This window comes from Haemaphysalis longicornis, unplaced genomic scaffold, assembly GCF_048455015.1.
Source record: "Haemaphysalis longicornis isolate Haplotype H1 unplaced genomic scaffold, Haemaphysalis longicornis Haplotype H1 scaffold_6, whole genome shotgun sequence".
In the NCBI taxonomy this organism is placed as follows: Eukaryota; Metazoa; Arthropoda; class Arachnida; order Ixodida; family Ixodidae; genus Haemaphysalis; species Haemaphysalis longicornis.
In genome coordinates, this window is record NW_027526407.1 from 128504769 (window position 1) to 128522691 (window position 17923).

Genomic DNA, 17923 nt, shown 5'->3' on the forward strand with positions numbered 1-17923 from the left:
CCACGCCTAGGCTTAGCACGAGTGCGGCCGCTGCGCACATCAGCGCCGGCCGGCCGGCCCGACACGACAGCTCAACGTCCGGATCCTCATCACAGGAGATGTCTACCGCTACCTCGCAGCCCAACGCAGTTCCTCAAAATCGTTTTGCGGCCCTCGCAACAGAAGACATGGACTGTTGTGCAAGTGGCAGTGATTCTACTACCACCACCCCGCAAGACCAAGCAGTTCATCGCAGCCCCGGACGCACCGCCATTGTGGTCCAAGGCACCGACCTACATCCAAACGACACCGAAGGATGGAAAATCACGGGAAAACAAGTAAGCCAAAGAATTACTACGCCCCAGAAATATGAAACTACCCCAAACGCCACGACAACCCCGCACTTTAACGAAGTCCACACCAAACGCATGGTAACGAAAATCACCAAAGCATCCCGCATGCCACACATTCTGCCGCGGGAAGAGACCAAGATTGTGATGCGCCCAAGAGGAGGCCTTTGCCTAGCGAGAATTGAAGCCAACATCGTAATGTCCGCTGTCCTCACCGCGGCCAGTATTCCCAGAACTGAAGCGCGAGAAGATACAATCTGCACCAACCCCATGCAGAATATCATCGTGGTCAGCACCCCCGATGACACTAGAGCACGTCACTACGCAAATGTACGCTCCCTATACATCGGGGGCCGCAACTACGACACGCGCGCTTATTGCACTGCACCCCACGGGACAGTTAAAGGAGTAATCCGAGGCATCGCAATCGAGGACACGGCCGAGGACTTACAAGATAACATAGTCAACCCCACGAACCCCCTAGCCTTAGAGGCACATCGAATTGGCACCACGACCACGGTAATTGTACTGTTCGCCGGCCCCAAAGTCCCCAACTACGTCAAATATGGTTCCATGCTCCTCAAATGCGGATTATACAGACAGCACTATGACGTATGCAGGACATGCGGGAAAATTGGCCACCGCGCTGATGTATGCCCCACACCAGAAGCCAAAATCTGCTTTTCGTGCGGCACACCCAACCCAGCAGCGGACCACGCAATGCAGTGCAGGCCCCACTGCAGGCTATGCAATGGACCACACCCTACAGGCGAAATGGACTGCACAAACAAGTACAAGGTGCCCTTTGTAGTCACGAAACGCAGATGGGAGCGCAGAAATGCCGCACAACAAGGGCCAACGTTCTCTTCTCAAGACTTCCCACAGCTGCGCATACAATCGCAGCAGCAGCAACAACAACAGAATGAGACACGCCAACAACCACCTATATCAGAGAGACGCAGTCGCTCACGACAGCGAGATAAGAGCAGAGGTCGCTCAGCAAGCCGTATCAGAAACACGGACGCCAATCGCAACCCACACATGGAAACCAACCGCAGCAAGCCACGCCAAGGCGAAAGAATCAGCTGGGCCCAGGTGATTAACCCTCAAACGTCGCACCATAATCCTCGCAACGCCGAAGTTCTACAAAGGGACTCTACCATCCAAGCACTGCGAGCGGAGAACGACCAGCTCAAGCGACGCATCACCGAACAAGATGCCCATATACAAGCCATAAACGCCAAGTTGGACCAGCTCCTCAACGCCAAGCAACAACAAATAACTCCGGTACCGATAATGCCACCCCACCAAGGACTTACAGCACAGAGCGAAAATAACGGCACCTCAGCCATGGATACACAAGTCCCCATCGCCACAGACACTAGCAGCAAAGAATCCGAAATGCTGAACACAGTTAAGACAAGTGAACCAGCACCCAAGAAGAGGGCACTCGAAAATGCACGAGAAAGAAGAATCAACGCAAGGCTAGACAGCCTCGAAGAACGCCAGGACAGACTCGAACAGGCCGTTAAAGCAAACAGCGAACGCCTCGACGGGGTGGAGCAACGCCTCGACGCTCTCGGACAAACATGCCAACAAATGATGGCAATGATCCAGAACATACAGGCAACGCTGGAATCGCTCATAAAAGCGCAAACAACGCCAGGAACTCACCCGCAACAAGCCTCAATCCATCCTCAACAATGGACGGAATAGCATCAGCAGCCACACCTAACCCAGGACACAACGCCACAACACCACATTACCTCCTCATCTGGCAATGGAATCCCAATGGCATTCAGGGGAAGAAGGCGTCATTACAGCAATACATACAGCAAAGCCCCAAGAGACCAGACGTAATAATACTCCAAGAAACACACAGCGAAACCCCACCAACCCTGCCAGGATACCGATCCTTTGCGAAGCCACCCAGCGCTCGAACTGTTGGAAAAGGGGCAGGGCAAGGGGTCTGTACCTTGGTCAAGAAGAATCTCACCTCAATCGATCACGACCTCCTCCCTAACGGCGCCATCGAGCACACCACAGTCGAAATAGTAACCGGGAAACGAAGACATCGAGAAAGCACGTTCATAATCAACATATACAGCAACCCCAAGCACTACCAACAGAAGTTTCGCACCCTCGTCCACAAAACACAACAACTTGCCGGCCCCAACGTCACCCTATTATGCGGAGACTTCAATGCACAACATACAGCCTGGGGATACACCCATACCACAGCCAAAGGCCACAGCCTCTATGATGAAACCATGGATGCAGGCTACCAATTGTTAAACGACTCAAACGCACCTACTCGAAATGGAACTTCGGCACAACGAGACACCAACCCAGATCTCGCCTTCATAAGAACACCCACTGCACCACGAAGTATCACTTGGAGGAATACTGGAGAAACGCTAGGTAGCGACCATTGTATACTCGAAATTACTCTACCCATCGCCACGGCTACCCAGAAACTATGGAGCCAGCACCTCACTGATTGGAAAGAATACAGGAAAAAGCTAGACGAGAGAACACCGGATACCATCGAAGACATAGAAGCATGGACCAACTTGTTAAACGCTACAACCAAGGACGCAACTCAGACATTAGAAGCGGAGCAAGAGGTTCCAATGATAGACAGTAGATTAGCGCACCTCCTAGAAGCACGCAACTCCCTGAAGAAGCGGTGGAAACGCCAACGCCACAACCGAAAACTCCGAAAACGCATAGCACAACTTAACCGGGACATAGAACAACACAGCACAACCCTCTGCAGACAACAATGGCACGCAGTATGTCAAGAGGCCGATGGCCAACTTCACAAAAGCAGAACGTGGAATCTCCTGCGCCACCTACTAAACGACCAGACCACCAAGGGCGCTCAACATTACACGCTGAACAGAACCATCCACAAAGCCGTCCGAGAATTGGGAGAAGCCGAAGTACAAAGACGCCTGGACGCCAAGTACCTCCCTGCAACACCACCAGACCCTCTCCCAAACTATGAAGGCGCACCCAATGACCTTTTAGACGCCGATATAGAAGAATGGGAAGTGCGTGCAGTGCTTCAAACCATTAACTGTAAATCGGCGGCCGGCCCAGATCAAGTTACCAACAAGGCGCTCCGAAATTTGAACGACACAGCAATAGAAGCCCTAACCAAATACTTCAACAAGTGCTGGCGCACGGGCAAGCTCCCGCAACAATGGAAGACTGCGAAAACGGTACTCATCCCCAAACCGGGCAAGCCACCCCACATTGACAACCTGAGGCCTATATCTCTAACATCCTGTGTGGGAAAGGTGCTCGAACACGTACTCCTCAATCGCTGGCAACGGTTCCTGGAAGAATCCGACATCTACCCAGACACGATGCTGGGATTTCGAGCCAAATTATGCACCCAAGACGCCATGTTGCTTCTCAAGCACGAAATCATTGATCGAAAATTCCCCACCCTGGACAACAGAGCAGTACTCGGACTAGATCTTCAAGGAGCCTTTGACAACGTACACCACTCGGCAATACTTCAGCAAGTGTCCAACCTCAATATGGGACAGCGAACTTTCGCGTATATCAAGGACTTCCTGACCAACCGAATCACAAGGCTCGTGGCAGGGGAACTGCAACTCCCACCTAAGCAGCTGGGAAGCACGGGCACCCCACAAGGTTCCGTAATCTCCCCTCTGCTGTTTAACATAGTCATGATCGGCGTAGCTAGAAGACTCGAACAAGTTAGCAACATCCGGTACACGATCTATGCAGATGACATTACGTTGTGGTCAACAGGGGGTAGTGACAGCCAGATAGAAGCAGCCCTCCAAGAAGCCGTCACTGCAGTCGAAGAACATCTACGCCCCACTGGACTCAAATGTTCGCCAACAAAATCCGAACTTCTAGTGATCCCACCACCAGGAACGAGAAGGCCAACCAAACAACACACCCCCATCAACGTGGTCACCCAGGACGGAATGCCGATAACACAAGTCCCAACGATCAGAGTGCTCGGGTTGCACATACAAGCTCGCACCACAACAACGTCACAGTGCAGAAACTCCACGCCAAGCTCACGATGGCCACTCGACTCCTCCGGAAAGTGGCCACGCGATACCAAGGCATGAGAGAAGATAGTCTACTTAGACTCACCCAATCCTTTGCACTAAGTCACATCGCTTACGTGGCATCCTTCCACAACTGGAAGGCGGCCGAAAAGCTAAAGATAGATGCAATGATCAGACGAACCTACAAGACAGCACTGGGACTATATGCCCACACCAATACGGACCGCATGCTCGCATTAGGAGTACATAATACGACAGACGAAATCGCAGAAGCCCAAAGCACAGCTCAGTATCACAGACTGTCCCAGACCAGGACAGGGCGAGCAATACTACAAAGAATCGGACTCAATACACCTACAACGGCTCCAAAGAAAGCAACTCCGCTACCCCGGACTCTCGCCCAACGCCTACGGATTCCCCCCTTACCTATGCACATGCACCCACAGGCTCATCAAGAGAGACGGTCGGCGAGAGCCACGGCCCTTACGAAGTGGCACGTCAAAGACCCACACGCCTACTACGTGGACATAGCACAATACCCCCAACAACCAGATACGTATGTAGCAGCCGTCCTCGCATCCGACACTGGGATACTCCAAACATCTGGAAGCATACAGTGCAAGACACCCACACAAGCCGAAGAGCTGGCCATTGCACTGGCACTTACGCTTCCGAAATGCCGCACGGTCCTCAGCGACTCGAAAACGGCCATACTCAACTTCGCTACAAACAACGTCAATAATACAACTGCCAGAATATGCTCCACAATATCATCAGGCCCCAACATTACCATCAAGTGGTTCCCCGCACACGCTGGGCAGTTAGACACAGGACCGAACCGGAATGAAGAGGCAGACATGGAGGCACACGCGCTAACCAGCCGCGGGTCCCCACCCCGCCCCTCGATTCACCCGGCACCTCGGTCCAATGACGATGAATACTCCATCGCCTCCTACGGAGGCATTCTCCAGTGGTACAGAAAAAATAGATGCCTCTTCCCACCCCCCCATCGAGACCTCACCCGCAAGGAAGCTACTACACTACGACAAATACAAGCACAGGCTATATGGACACCCGTACTGGCACGACACATATGCCCCGCCGTATATACAACAGACATCTGTCAACAATGTCAACAAGCAAGAGCCACCCAGAGACACTTGCTCTGGAACTGCACCCCCCCAGACCGCCTAGACGAAGCAATGCCTCCTGCCATGCGCAGCAAGATCACAAGCCAAGACCCTGGAGACCAAAGAGACGTGGTCCAGCACGTGCTGGACATCCTGGCGAGACAGCAGCCGAAAACGTCACCCTCACGGGTTGGCATGAGTAGGCTGCCGCCCCAGGCTGTCTAGCACGCCCGTCTCACCCCACCCCCCATCCCATGCCGGACTGTCAATAAAGTTGTTTCTCTCTCTCTCTGAAGTCGCCTGACGAGGCCTTAGTGAGGGCGAAGCCCGAGACCCTCGGCAAAATACTTGGCTTGGAGCAGGCAAAGAAGCTGGTCTCTCACTTCAACAATTGACTGTAAGGTTTAACGCGCCGACGCAACGCAGGCTATGAGTCACTCCGTAGTGGAGGGCTCCGGATTAATTTTGACCACCTGGGGATCTTTAACGTGCGCCGAAATCTCGCACACACGGGTGTTTTGGCTTTTCGCCTCTATCAGAAAAGCGGCCGCCGCGGCCGGAATCCAACCCACGACCCCGTGCTCAGCTGCGCAACGCCTTAGCCACTGAGCCACCGCGGCGGGTCTCTCACTTCAACAAGCAGTGTAAGTTAAATACACGCAACACTTTGTTTCTAGTGTTCCGAGGATCAACCACTAAGGTACTTCTAATGGATTTTGTTGCCCGTGCCTGAGCCTTCGTAGAACTTCTTTTAATTGGGTTCCATTGTGGTTGAAAACGGCCTGGATTCCGAGGTACTTGCCAGATACACGGCTACTTTTCGATGACACCATTGCGTCTTTACGAAACACGAATGTTAAAGGTTTCATGAATGAATTCCGCCTAGCCTTGGTATGTACAAAAGTACAAATGAATAGCACTATTTATTCTAAGGTTTGTAATATAAGAAACCTAATCTCTAAATATCCCGTCCTTATATAAATATTGTACATTTGCACATAACGCAGTTGTGCAGCTTTAACAGGATATAATGCGATCAGCCAAAACTGAACGAAGAGAATAAAAGTGAATAAGCGCAGACGGCAAAATTTCCTCCACATACCAATACTGTAAGTCGAAGTTTTTTTTTTCATTGAAGCGCTTGATTGTACATCGCTCAGAATCATTTGCCAAAATGCCGCCGTCACCCGTGTGAAAGAAAAGACAAATATATTGACAGAATAAAAGAAAACAAAAGCATGATTGCGTGCGCATCTTAATCTGCGGAGGAGTTTTTACTGGGAGGCCATTAGTTGTACACAGGAAGGAATATTTTGTCGCAATGTCATCGTCATCTGGGTGGACAGAAAAAGAGTCACGTACATTTAACGTAACAGAGAAGTGGGTGGAATAGAGCTGTCCCTCTTCAAAAGAGCGATTGTGGACCTCAATGTGGGTAAGAGCAGGAAAAGAGTGATGGCGCACTTTTCTTGGCCGTCATTTCATCGGAGATCCATCTCAATCATTCTTTGAGGAGAATCAGTTATGTTGGGATATGTGAACTTTCACGTAACGGAATTCTTTTTTCTAGATAGAGCAATTTTTAAGGAGACAGATACCCTCTCACCTCGTAAAACCATGGTCAACTTAAAGAATTGGTATCTGATAATTCCTAAATGGTTAAGACTGAGTCTGATAGGATTCTGTGCCCGCGCACCGTTTTTCCAAGTTAAGTATCTTTTATTAGCCTTGTACATCTACTTAAATGAAATGCTCCTACAATATTAGATGTTCAGAAGCCCACACGTCAAAATAACAAATAAGTTGTCATTTATTGTAAGATACAATTCTGGTAACTATGACCATTGTACCGGGATTCAAAACTGAATTACAGCCAATTTTCCCAAGTCACTGCCTTACCTTTGTAATTTTTATTCACAACGGGTGTATCTCACACGTGCAATAACCTTGAACATTGACTGCCTGCCATGGTCGCACAACGTTCACCGGTTGGATGTTTTGCTTGGCAGCTATCTGTCAGTTATGGTTGTAGCACCCACGGTCACTGAACTAAAACCGCAGTAGGCGACACTGACACTATCTGTTTGTCAACATACATGAAACGTATGTTGATTATTAGCAGTGAAGGCCCAAATATTGGCGTTTAATAACCGCCGAATAAGATTTGGGTCTCTTCAAAGCAAATTTTTTGTACACAGAACCTTACCCGAATCATGGTTAAACAGGCCTTGAAAGTGTACAGGCTACGCCATTGTGCTGATACGCCAAAGGACGCGTGTTCGATCCCAGCTACGACATTAGCTTTTCTGTTGCAGACAAAAAAACAAAACAAGCGCTTTGTCCATATCTCGGCGCACGGGATAATGCCCATTGTTCCAATACCGCGTGCCTCCTAGCACATGTGTAGCTCCGTCACTATGAACACTCAAGTTATGAAAGGTCGGGTTAAACGTACCCTGAAGACACCAGTTATTATTGCAGCCTTGCTACATAAGTTGTTAAGAGCAAATTAACCCGTAATGCTTGAGTGATAGCGTGCCGCCATCCGTAAAAAGTGTCAGGGGCAAGCATTTTCTGTTCGCTGAAGGCCTAAGACGTGTACGTGATTGAACATTTTAAAGCGCACAGACGGCAAACATAACTATAGAATATAAGTCAAACGTCCTACGTGCACAGAACATGGTCAACTGGAACGAAATCTCAACAAGCCAATAAACGCGCCCGTTAAAGTGAGACCCCAGAAATTGGGAACTAAAACAGAAGCCAGAACAAATTCGCTAGCAACAGCCAAAAGAACTTCAAAGAAGAACGTATTCAAAGAAACTAAGGCAGATAAGCATATCCATTCAGGTCCTGCCAGACACGTTTCTTGCTTCTAGTCTTCTGGCCACCATAATCAAATGCGCTTCAATGTTTTTCTCCACCTGTCACGTCCTGATAAAATGACGTGCACTCTATTTTTTAACAAACCGGTTTCACCGTATTGCAACCTTAGTAATAAGAGGCGATTCAAGAGATAATATCAAAGAAAAGGCAACCGAAGCGCTCAAAATAGTAGAAAACTGGGGAATAGACTAAGAACTTCATTTAACGAAACAAAATTTAAATTCACTGTAATAGGTGACAAGTACATTAAAAGACCTCCCATTATCAAACTAGGAAACAAAAATCTTAAATTCCGTAAAGAAATTAAAATATTAGGCGTCTATATGGACAACAAGCTCAGTTTTATCCCTCATATTAACCACGTGAAGGAAAAATAAACCAAATAATAAACAGCCAAGGAAAATTTACAGCATACAACTGGATGCTTACCAGCAAACACCTACAACAAATTTATTTCAGAGCTATAAAAAGAATCATAGTTTATGCCGCTCCAATTTCGTATTAAAACAGGTACTAATGAGAAAACAACTAAGAAGTATTCAAAGAACAAGCCTAAATAAAGTTACCAAAGCATTTAAAACAGTATGGTAGGTAAACCGGCCAAAAAAGCGAATTTGCAATTTTGGCGCAGAAAAATCGAGTGCAGTATGAGGAACAACACCGTGGAAGCGCGTCGTCAAGTGCCCGCTCAAAACGGTTTAAATGCCGCGCCGAAGTGTGCCGCGCGCCCTGGCGTTTACAAATGGCGCACACAGCTGAGACATCGGTTCAGAGGACGGTATGTTTAGCGTTGTTTTTCGCGGTTCGCTGCATTATTTCACGTTTTTTTTTGCTTGCGTCTGTGTTTCCAGTATATGTAGCGTATTAAATCATCGTATATTTTTGAAATTACTAACTTTAAGAGACTTGCCGCTAGTGGTGCTCTTGTAGTAGGTACTATTTTTGTGATTGTTCCCACGTTTACGGTCGTGGTGGTCGTGGTCGCGTTGCCTCCGCTTCGAGTTTAAAACGCACTGCGATACCGGAAGATGGCACGATCATCCAGAAAATGGACCAAAAAGAAAACTTTCAAAGGTAATCGGTTTACGACCAAGCAAGACAGCAAGAAACCGGCTCGACGAAGCGCAAGCTTCGCGAAACTAGGTGAGAGACATGGTAGTGCATCTTTTGACGTAGAAGGCGCAAGTACAACTGGTTACCGTCTCATCGACCTCGCTCTTCTCCGTAGCTTTTTGCAAAACGTTGCTGTGTGTAAAAAGTGCAACAAGGGAGAAATTATTTTGGAAGAGGCTTTTGGCAGGCGTAGCGGTTTGGCGTCCTCTATAAATGTCACCTGCAGCGAGTGCGATGCTTGCAATGTGCTCGAGACATCCAGGCGCACTTCTGGCTACATCTTTGAAGTGAATTAAAGGTTCGTGTACGCCCTTCGTACCTGCGGAAAAGGATTGGCATCGGGTCGCACCATGTGTGCTGTGCTGAATCTACCGCCACCACCAACAAAGTTTGCGTCGTACAACGCAAGGCTTCTTGACGCATCCACGACCACAGTGAGAAATAGTATGGCAAAAGCTGCCGAAGAACTGAAGAAAGAGGGCTTCTACTCTGATGGAGACCTGGAAACTGCGGTCACAGTGGATAGAACATGGATGAAGCGTGGTTATTCTTCACTACATGGTGTTGTAGCAGCAATATCGGCTGACACAGGAAAGGTGCTGGACTTTGAAGTAGAATCCAAGTTTTGCCCCATCTGTGCTCGCAACCTTCACACAGATGACAACATGAGTGAATGTAAAGTTACCTGCGATAGGCCATCTGGTGGAATGGAATGTGCTGGAGCTGTAAAAATTTTTGGACGCTCTGTTGAAACGCACCAGCTAATGTACACAAATTACATTGGTGATGGAGACACTAAGGCATACATTTCTGTCAGAGACTCACAGCCCTACAAGACGGCCATAGAAAAGCATGAATGTGTGGGACACGTGCAGAAGCGAATGGCCACGATGCTCAGGAACATAAAAAAAAATTAGAAGGGGATAAAGCTCGCCGATGGTGTGCCACTTTCAGGGAAAGGACGCCTTTCAGAAAAGGACATCGACTCCCTTCAGGTTTACTATGGCAAAGCTATCCGGGAAAATGTAGATAGTTTAGATAACAGAAGACGAGCTGTGTGGGCAATATACTTTCACAAGTTATCAACAGATGCCAAGCCCCAGCACGGACTCTGCCCAAAAGGACCATCCTCATGGTGTGGGTATAATCGCAGCCTTGTTGAGGGAAGCGAAACCTACTCCCACAAACACAACATTCCTGAGGCAGTGATGGATGTCCTCAAGCCAGTGTTCAAGGCGTTGTCAGATCCAGCTCTTCTGAGGAAATGCCTCCATGGAAGAACCCAGAACACTAATGAGTCACTGAACCAACTCATCTGGTGCCGCTGCCCCAAGACAGCATTTGTCAGCGCTGACATGGTGAAAACAGCTACTAATGATGCTGTAGCATACTACAATGATGGCAATTCCGCACGGAAAGCAGTTCTGGAAGCCCTTGGAATTGTTCCAGGTGTGTTTTGTGACATTGCCTTCAACAGGATGGATAAAGAGCGTGTTGACCGGGCAGAATTCTATGGCTCCGTCGAAAGCAAAGAAAGACGACGGGTGAAAAGGAACACCAAGAAGGGTTTCAGAAACACCGCTAAAAAAGCCAGCAGCGAAATGTATTCTCCTGGTTCATTTTAAGCATACTTGAGCAATACGCAAACATAAAACTTAGTTTTTCTCAAATTGAGTTTTTTGAAACTTCTTCAACTTCAATGTACCTTTTCTCGGAAAGTATTGATTTGATTACAGTGAAACTTTGCATACATGTTCTACAGCTAAGCATAAATATTCTGAAATAAAGCAATTACGTTAACATAAATATTACTACTGCAAAAAAAGTTATACCTCAAGGCACCCTCTTACAGCTGTGTGCATGACGTGTCATTATTTTTTTGCGCCCATACTCCAAGTAAAGTATCAAATGTCTTTATTTCAGATAAAACCAATGGTTATTTAGAATAACACAGCGCAATATCATCACATTCCTCTTTTTTGTTCCAGATAAAAGGTACATTCAATGAACAAACACACCTGAAATTTTGGGTGTGGGCCACAAGAAAGATACACAATCTAGACCCAGACAAAGTGCTTCATGTTTTACCCAGTGGCATCTTGTCTGCGCACAACAAATTTGATGCGGATATCTGCAATCGTTTCGGAAATATAACGTTAAATTTAACGTGTATCATTTGCCCCACCATACCTCCTTAAACATCATAGCTAATGTCCCACCAATTCATCTGACGATCGAAAAAGAAATCGAAACATTTAACGTACTTTTCGCCGGAAAAATGTTCACCTGGAAAAACCGCGCTTTTACGGGAGACCAAATAAGTAACAAAGTAGATATATGGCAGCTGCATCTAGCAGATAAGATATCTTTTACCTATCTTACCCAACCAAATTCCCAGACAGATCTTGTAGTATTTCCAGACGACTCGCAAGATAAAACCGACATAGGAGCAGCTTTTCTAATTCTAGATAAATCCGGCAAAAAAATAGAAACCAAAGAATACAAACTTCCGGAGTAAAGCAATAACTTTGAGGCAGAAGGAATCGCGATTTTAAAAGCACTGGAATACCTCCAAACTAGCTCCAAAGAAGGTAACGTACAGTTGTATACTGATAGCTTATAAACCCTAAAAGCAATTAGCAATCCTAATAATCGGAGCCGAAATATATTTAGAATTACAGAAATGCTCAACAAAGTAGCAAAACAGGTCAACATAACGTTAACTTACATTAAAGGTCACAGTGGAAATGTCGGTAACGACATAGCGGACGAAATGGCTAAAAAAGCAGCAAAATATGGCGAAAAAACTGGCTGGCCTATTTCACTACAATTTACCAAAAAACAGCCCAATATTAACCTAAGAAAACATTGGAATGTTGAGTGGCAACAAGAACGAAATTAAAGCTACATATTGCACTGGATAAAGAATATTCACAAAATTCAGGACCACTTTCCAACCAACTATTACACGTCCCAGTTTATCACTGGACACGGTAGATTTCCGTTTTATTTTCACAGGTTTGCCATTACAAATATTACCATATCTAAATGTAACCTACCAGCAGACAGTTTTGACCACTATTTACAGGACTGCCCAATAACAAACAAACACAGGTAACAACTTCTTGATATCCATAGAAATTATCTCGTAAGAAGGAAGACCGGAGCTAATAAAACATACAAAAATAATAAAAATATTAGAAGAAATGACAATACTAATTACGCTAATATTCAACAATAGTAACCCCTCAAATCTTTTGTCACAATTTCACACACACGCAGAAGCAAAGTCAGCGGAAAATAACGCAATAATAGCTTTTAGATCTTTTGTATTTATCATTATTCTGTAGTGAGTCATTTTCTGCGTAATTATCTTGTTTAAATACCTTTTTGCATTTTTTAAAAGTTTAAATCCAAACATTCATTTTCAATTTATTTAATTTACCCGTTATACCTCGGTGTAACGGGAAGGGTTTCAGTTCTTGAGCCGGTTTAATGAAGTAAGTGTACACGAAACTAGGCAACATGAGAAACAGCCAACCGACAATTAGTGAAAAGCATTTCTGTCATTCGATCCTAAAAATAAATGTCCTCCCAAATGACCCTATTGACCACTTTGCATCGTAGGCAACTGCTGTCCAACCGCCCCGTTCATAGCCACACCTTTTCCCCGCAGCTTTCAGTGGCACCTCCCGTTATTTGGGCCATTTTTGTGGTACGCCTACCTTGCCCGACAGAGCTCGTTAGCAGTATTCGTGGCTGTCGCCGCTCACCGGGCTCGGATAACGCCCACCATTTGCTTATCCGCAAGAGAAGTTACATGGTCGGGTGGACTGGTTACCCATTGATGCTGTGCGGTTTTTGTCATATTTGGCGTGCGCAGCTATTCCAAGCGTAAACACCGTATCGCACCAAGTCAGGCGCTTTTTTCTCATGCGATTCAGTGGTTTCTATACAGTGGAAGCAAAGACCGCAACAGTGATATCAGCAAAATGCAAGTGAAGAATAACTTACAGGTCATGTCCCACCGCGGAGCCACAAGGACCAGAACAAAGGGATGTTTCTCACGCATAGCCTTGAGAACTCCACTATCGGCGCCCGATTGTTTTTCCGCCGTATTCACCGCACGTAGGCAAGCCGCTTGTTTGCGCTGACGCGGTCGACAAGGCGCCTTGTCGCGCAGGCGCGACAACAAGGCGCGAAGTTCTCTAGACTGTGCGTGAAAACATCATTTTGTTCTACATAATTGCAGCGTTTACCCGTTCGTAAGGCTCAACCTTAATAGAGAGTGATTTTTAGCACCCGATGTGACCGTGTCGGAGCGGTGCTACGCCTGTTTGTTTTAGGATTTCCTTCCCGACGGCATCATTTAGCGACTTTGATCATTTTGTGACGCGGCAGAAGCTATGAAACGAGAAAATCAAAATACCTTCTCGTATTAGATGCAACGCATCTCTTTAACTCGCCTTGTCCCGCGTCGTTATCGCAGCGTAGTCCGCATCCCTCCCCCATTCTCCTCGCCGCGGCAGCTCCGCCGCTCTCACCGCAGCGCCATCTGTGCGTCAGCGCGGTCAGCGCGCAGCTTGCGCTCGGCTGCGCTCGCTCCTGTCGCCGTGCCAGCTGTGCGTTAGCGCACAGCCTGCGCTCGGTTAAAACTTTACAACATCTTCCCGCGAGGGGAACCATCGGGTAGATGCGACGCATGGGGGGTGAACAGGCTGCGTAAATAGGAAACACAACAACAGCAATCCACACGCTGACATCGCTAACATAACGGAAACTCAACGGCAACCCCCGATGCGTCGCATCTACCCCATGGTTCCCCTCACGAGAAGATGGTGTAAATATTTAAATTAATCCCTTGGATTTCTTAGATATTTTCTGCGAGGGGCCGAAGCCCGCAACTGTACATTACGAAGCGTATTTTATGTTGGTTTAAAACAATGCGAACAATGTTCGTTTAACCACTCCGCACGAACAAGCCCCATTTGCTTGGTACAGGCACGCGGGAACAGACATACAAATATTTGGTTTTGCTAAATGCGGGTTACCAAGCGCCCACGAGCAAAATACAAAACCATTCCCGTCTGTGAGGGTGAATGACCGCCGGAGCTTTGGGCGTCGGTGTTAGAAAACCTCTGGTGAATACCTTATAATATCGGCCGGAATGCTTCGCAGACTGACACATCATCGTCGTCATCAACATCATCATCAGCCTGCCCATTCCTACTGCAGGTCAAAGGGCTCTGCCCAAGATTAGCAATTACCCCTGTCTTGTGCTATCTGCGACCAACTGCAAAATTCCTCTCATCTGCCCATCAAACTTTCTACCGCCCCGTGCCACGCTTCCCATCTCAAGGGATCCACTCTGTTACATTTAATTACCAACGGTTATCTTGCCTTCGCATTACATGCCCTGCCCACGCCCATTTCTTCTAATTTTCTCCTTATATGTCCTTAACACGTGTTTGTTCCCTGACACACTCCGCTCTCTTTTTGTCCCTTAATGTTACACCTATCATCATCCGTTCCACTGCTGGCTGAGACGTCCTCAATTTGAGTTTAACCCTTTTAGTGAGCCTTGAAGATTCTGCCCCGTAGGTGAGTACCGGTAAGATGCAGCTGTCATACTCTTTCTTCTTCAGGAACAACGGTAGACTGCCATTCATTATCTGAGAATGCCTGCCGTATGCACTCCACCTCACTCTTATTTTTCTAATTATGTCTGCTTCATGATTGGGATCTTGGGTCAGAACTTGGCTTAAGAAAATATATTAGCTTACCCCGACCACTGCCTCGCCACCTATCTGAAACTGCTGTGCTGTCCCGAGGTTATTGATCATTACTTTAGTTTTCTGCATAATAATTTTCAGGTACACGGTTCTACTCTGCTTGTCCAGTGCGGAAAGCATGCTTTGCGATTCGTCCCTCGAGATACTTAGCAAGGCAACGTCATCAGCGAATCTGAGGTTACTGAGGTATTTTTCATTATCCTTCACGGACACTGTTCCCAATCCAATGTTCTGAATACCTTTTGTAAACATACCTTTTGTAAGCCTGACATACAGTAAATCGGCATACTCGGGATCGAGCATTTGTTCTTAGATGATTTAAAATTGACGCACCAATGCCGCTGCGTGGTCGGTTGGACCAGATTTGTGGGAAATTGAAATACAGATCTCTTTCAACCCGGAACGCGTAAACCACTCCTGTCTCTGCGCCGACACCTGCACTTTGAAATTACCGACTATGACCGGAGGGGTAGACGACTTCAGACTGAAATACGTGAGACGTAGCATAAATTTTTAAAACCCTGCTGGAAACCTCCTCGTTTGGTGGCATGGTATTAACTGGACCACATTGGTATTACATATGGTTCTTTGATCCGAATGTGATGCTCCATACATGTAACAGTATGAAGTTTACATTTGTTTGTGTATAGCGAAAGTGCTTCTGCTAAGATGTGCCCGCCCCGCCAAGAAACTTCTGGGCTTTCAAGTGGAGCCCAGTACGCTAGCTGTATAAAAACACGCCCAAAAAAAGAAACTCTTCACGAGAAGCCCATCCCAAAAAATTCCAGTGGGCGAAGAGGGGGGGGGGGGGGGGGACGGAAGGAGGGATAGTCAGAACATCTAATAAGCGCATCGGAATAAATTACGTAATATCCGGGTAATTCTTTCTCTCCACGCCAACGGGTCCGCCGTGAGGCATCTTTTAGAAAGAAATACTAGCGCTTTTATTACCGTCAACACCTGTGCAGCAAAAGTGACGGGAGAAAAATGCAGTTCCCTCAGGACACCCCTGACTCTTCCGGAGTGCCCGGATTCACACCGGACGGGATAAATAAAGTTTGTCCTCCCCTTCGTTTCACCGAGCGCGAACATTTCTTCGTGCGTTCATATATTTCCAACTTTTATTGCGGCACGCCTTATCTCTATTTTCGTTCGCTTTTTAGTGGCTTAGGCAACAAATTAGTTGTTTATTTGCAAGAAGAGGCGGTGATTTTAGGCTATCCAATAGCTCGCGAAACGTTTGGGAACGTTAAGGCCTTTAAGTGTCCGCCACATGTGTGTTTATATGTATTTAACACGGCGATATAAGCACGTGAAACATTAGATGAAGCAGAGTAGAACCGCTGGGTGATAAACTACGCTGCTATAACTGTGTTTGGACCCTCTTTGTTACCAAATTTAATGCGCACTTATGTGTATTTACCGGCTGCTTACCAGCCTTTCTAACAAGCTGCTCGTACACCAGGGCAGCATGTAATCCGTTCGCTTTGTGTGGGCTTTTCTGGATTTAGTAACCAAGCTCAGTGTCTTCGAAAAAAAGACAGAAGAAGAATCCGCGGGGGAATACTAAGTCTTGAACACTCGCTTCCCAGTTGTGTCAACCTACGGCTCGGCATAAAGGCGACTATATTTTACTATTATTATTTTTCTGCATGGCTTTGTTGCAGTATGTAGAAGATATACACGCACATGACGTTAAGACACACGTTTTCGCAAAGTTCATTCACGTGCGCTGATGGCGGTGTGCGCGGCGGGAGGGACCGACCCAGAGTTGCGCGGGTCTGCCGCGGCTGGCGCCGCGCTCGCCCGGCAAACTTCGCTGTCCGGAGCAAGGTAAACTGGCCTAGTGCTTGGTCTCTAAAAATGTCGAAAGCACATGAAGGTTTGCTGAGCTCTCATCGCAAACGATGCGTAACAGCTACCGCCGGCGTCACCACTCAATCGGCACCCGTCGCTGTGGCTAAGGAGGTGTGCTGCAGAGCCTAACAACGCGGGTTTGCATCCCGGCTGCAGCGGCCGCTTTTCTGATGAAGGCGAAGAGCGAAAACGCCTGTGTGTTTGAGATTTTGGCGCACCTTAAAGATCCCCATGTGGTCAGAATTAGTCCGGAGCCCTCCACTACGGCGCTCCTCATTGTTTGCGTAGCATCGGCGCTATAACCCCGTCAATCAATCAGCCATTCAATCGAACTCCGTAGGCCGCGCCATCGGCGTTGACGGCCATCCCAATGACGTATCAGTGCTTCGAACTCGCCTTCTAGTCCCGCCGGTGGCAACGAGGGTTCTTGGCCCGCAAAAAATGCTCCAGGCACTTTAGCCAGTAGGCAACGCACGAAGGCAACGCAGCAGCGCACGAACGCTCCGAGTCCTGCTATCGTAGTTTCGCTCGAAATATGGAGAGGACACGCCAGGGTGAAAGAGAAAACAATTCTTGGGGTACCCTAAATCTGCTTATGTGGTTAGAACGCGAAACATGGTCAAACAGCGCTTCAACACCAGGACGATAGAAGAGGACACACTCGACAGCGATACTTGAGCCTTGGAAGGCGAGGCCTCGGGATACTTATGGGCAACTTGTTTACGGCTACGTCGTATTTTCGTGCCGCTCTTCCG

General features: G+C 47.4%; 3 protein-coding genes and 1 pseudogene across 7 annotated transcripts in view; 3 read left to right on the forward strand and 1 right to left on the reverse strand.

Annotated features, from left to right (window-relative positions):
• Window positions 1-13635, reverse strand: part of LOC144141142 (uncharacterized) — a 94127-nt gene extending 80492 nt beyond the window's left edge. The window contains exon 1 of one of the 5 annotated variants that reach the window (XM_077672683.1): window positions 13534-13635. The gene's annotated coding sequence lies outside the window, so the exon portion shown is untranslated. Of the gene's footprint in view, window positions 1-11537; window positions 11632-13533 lie in introns of those variants that run through there. The other 4 variants (XM_077672678.1, XM_077672682.1, XM_077672685.1 and 1 more) reach the window with 4 other exon arrangements.
• LOC144141937 (uncharacterized) lies at window positions 99-2729 on the forward strand. The gene has a single exon (XM_077673383.1). It carries the CDS (start codon window positions 99-101, stop codon window positions 2043-2045), a length of 1947 nt encoding a protein of 648 aa, XP_077529509.1. The 3' UTR covers window positions 2046-2729.
• LOC144141938 (uncharacterized) lies at window positions 4229-5791 on the forward strand. Its single transcript, XM_077673384.1, has one exon. It carries the CDS (start codon window positions 4402-4404, stop codon window positions 5743-5745), a length of 1344 nt encoding a protein of 447 aa, XP_077529510.1. The 5' UTR covers window positions 4229-4401; the 3' UTR covers window positions 5746-5791.
• Window positions 9455-11185, forward strand: LOC144143245 (uncharacterized; annotated as a pseudogene).
• Window positions 13636-17923: the final 4288 nt, after the last annotated feature.

Bases quoted from the DNA above. Each gene is read 5' to 3' on its own strand.
- LOC144141938 (XM_077673384.1), top strand. From the start codon at position 4,402: ATGGCCACTCGACTCCTCCGGAAAGTGGCCACGCGATACCAAGGCATG.
- LOC144141937 (XM_077673383.1), top strand. From the start codon at position 99: ATGTCTACCGCTACCTCGCAGCCCAACGCAGTTCCTCAAAATCGTTTT.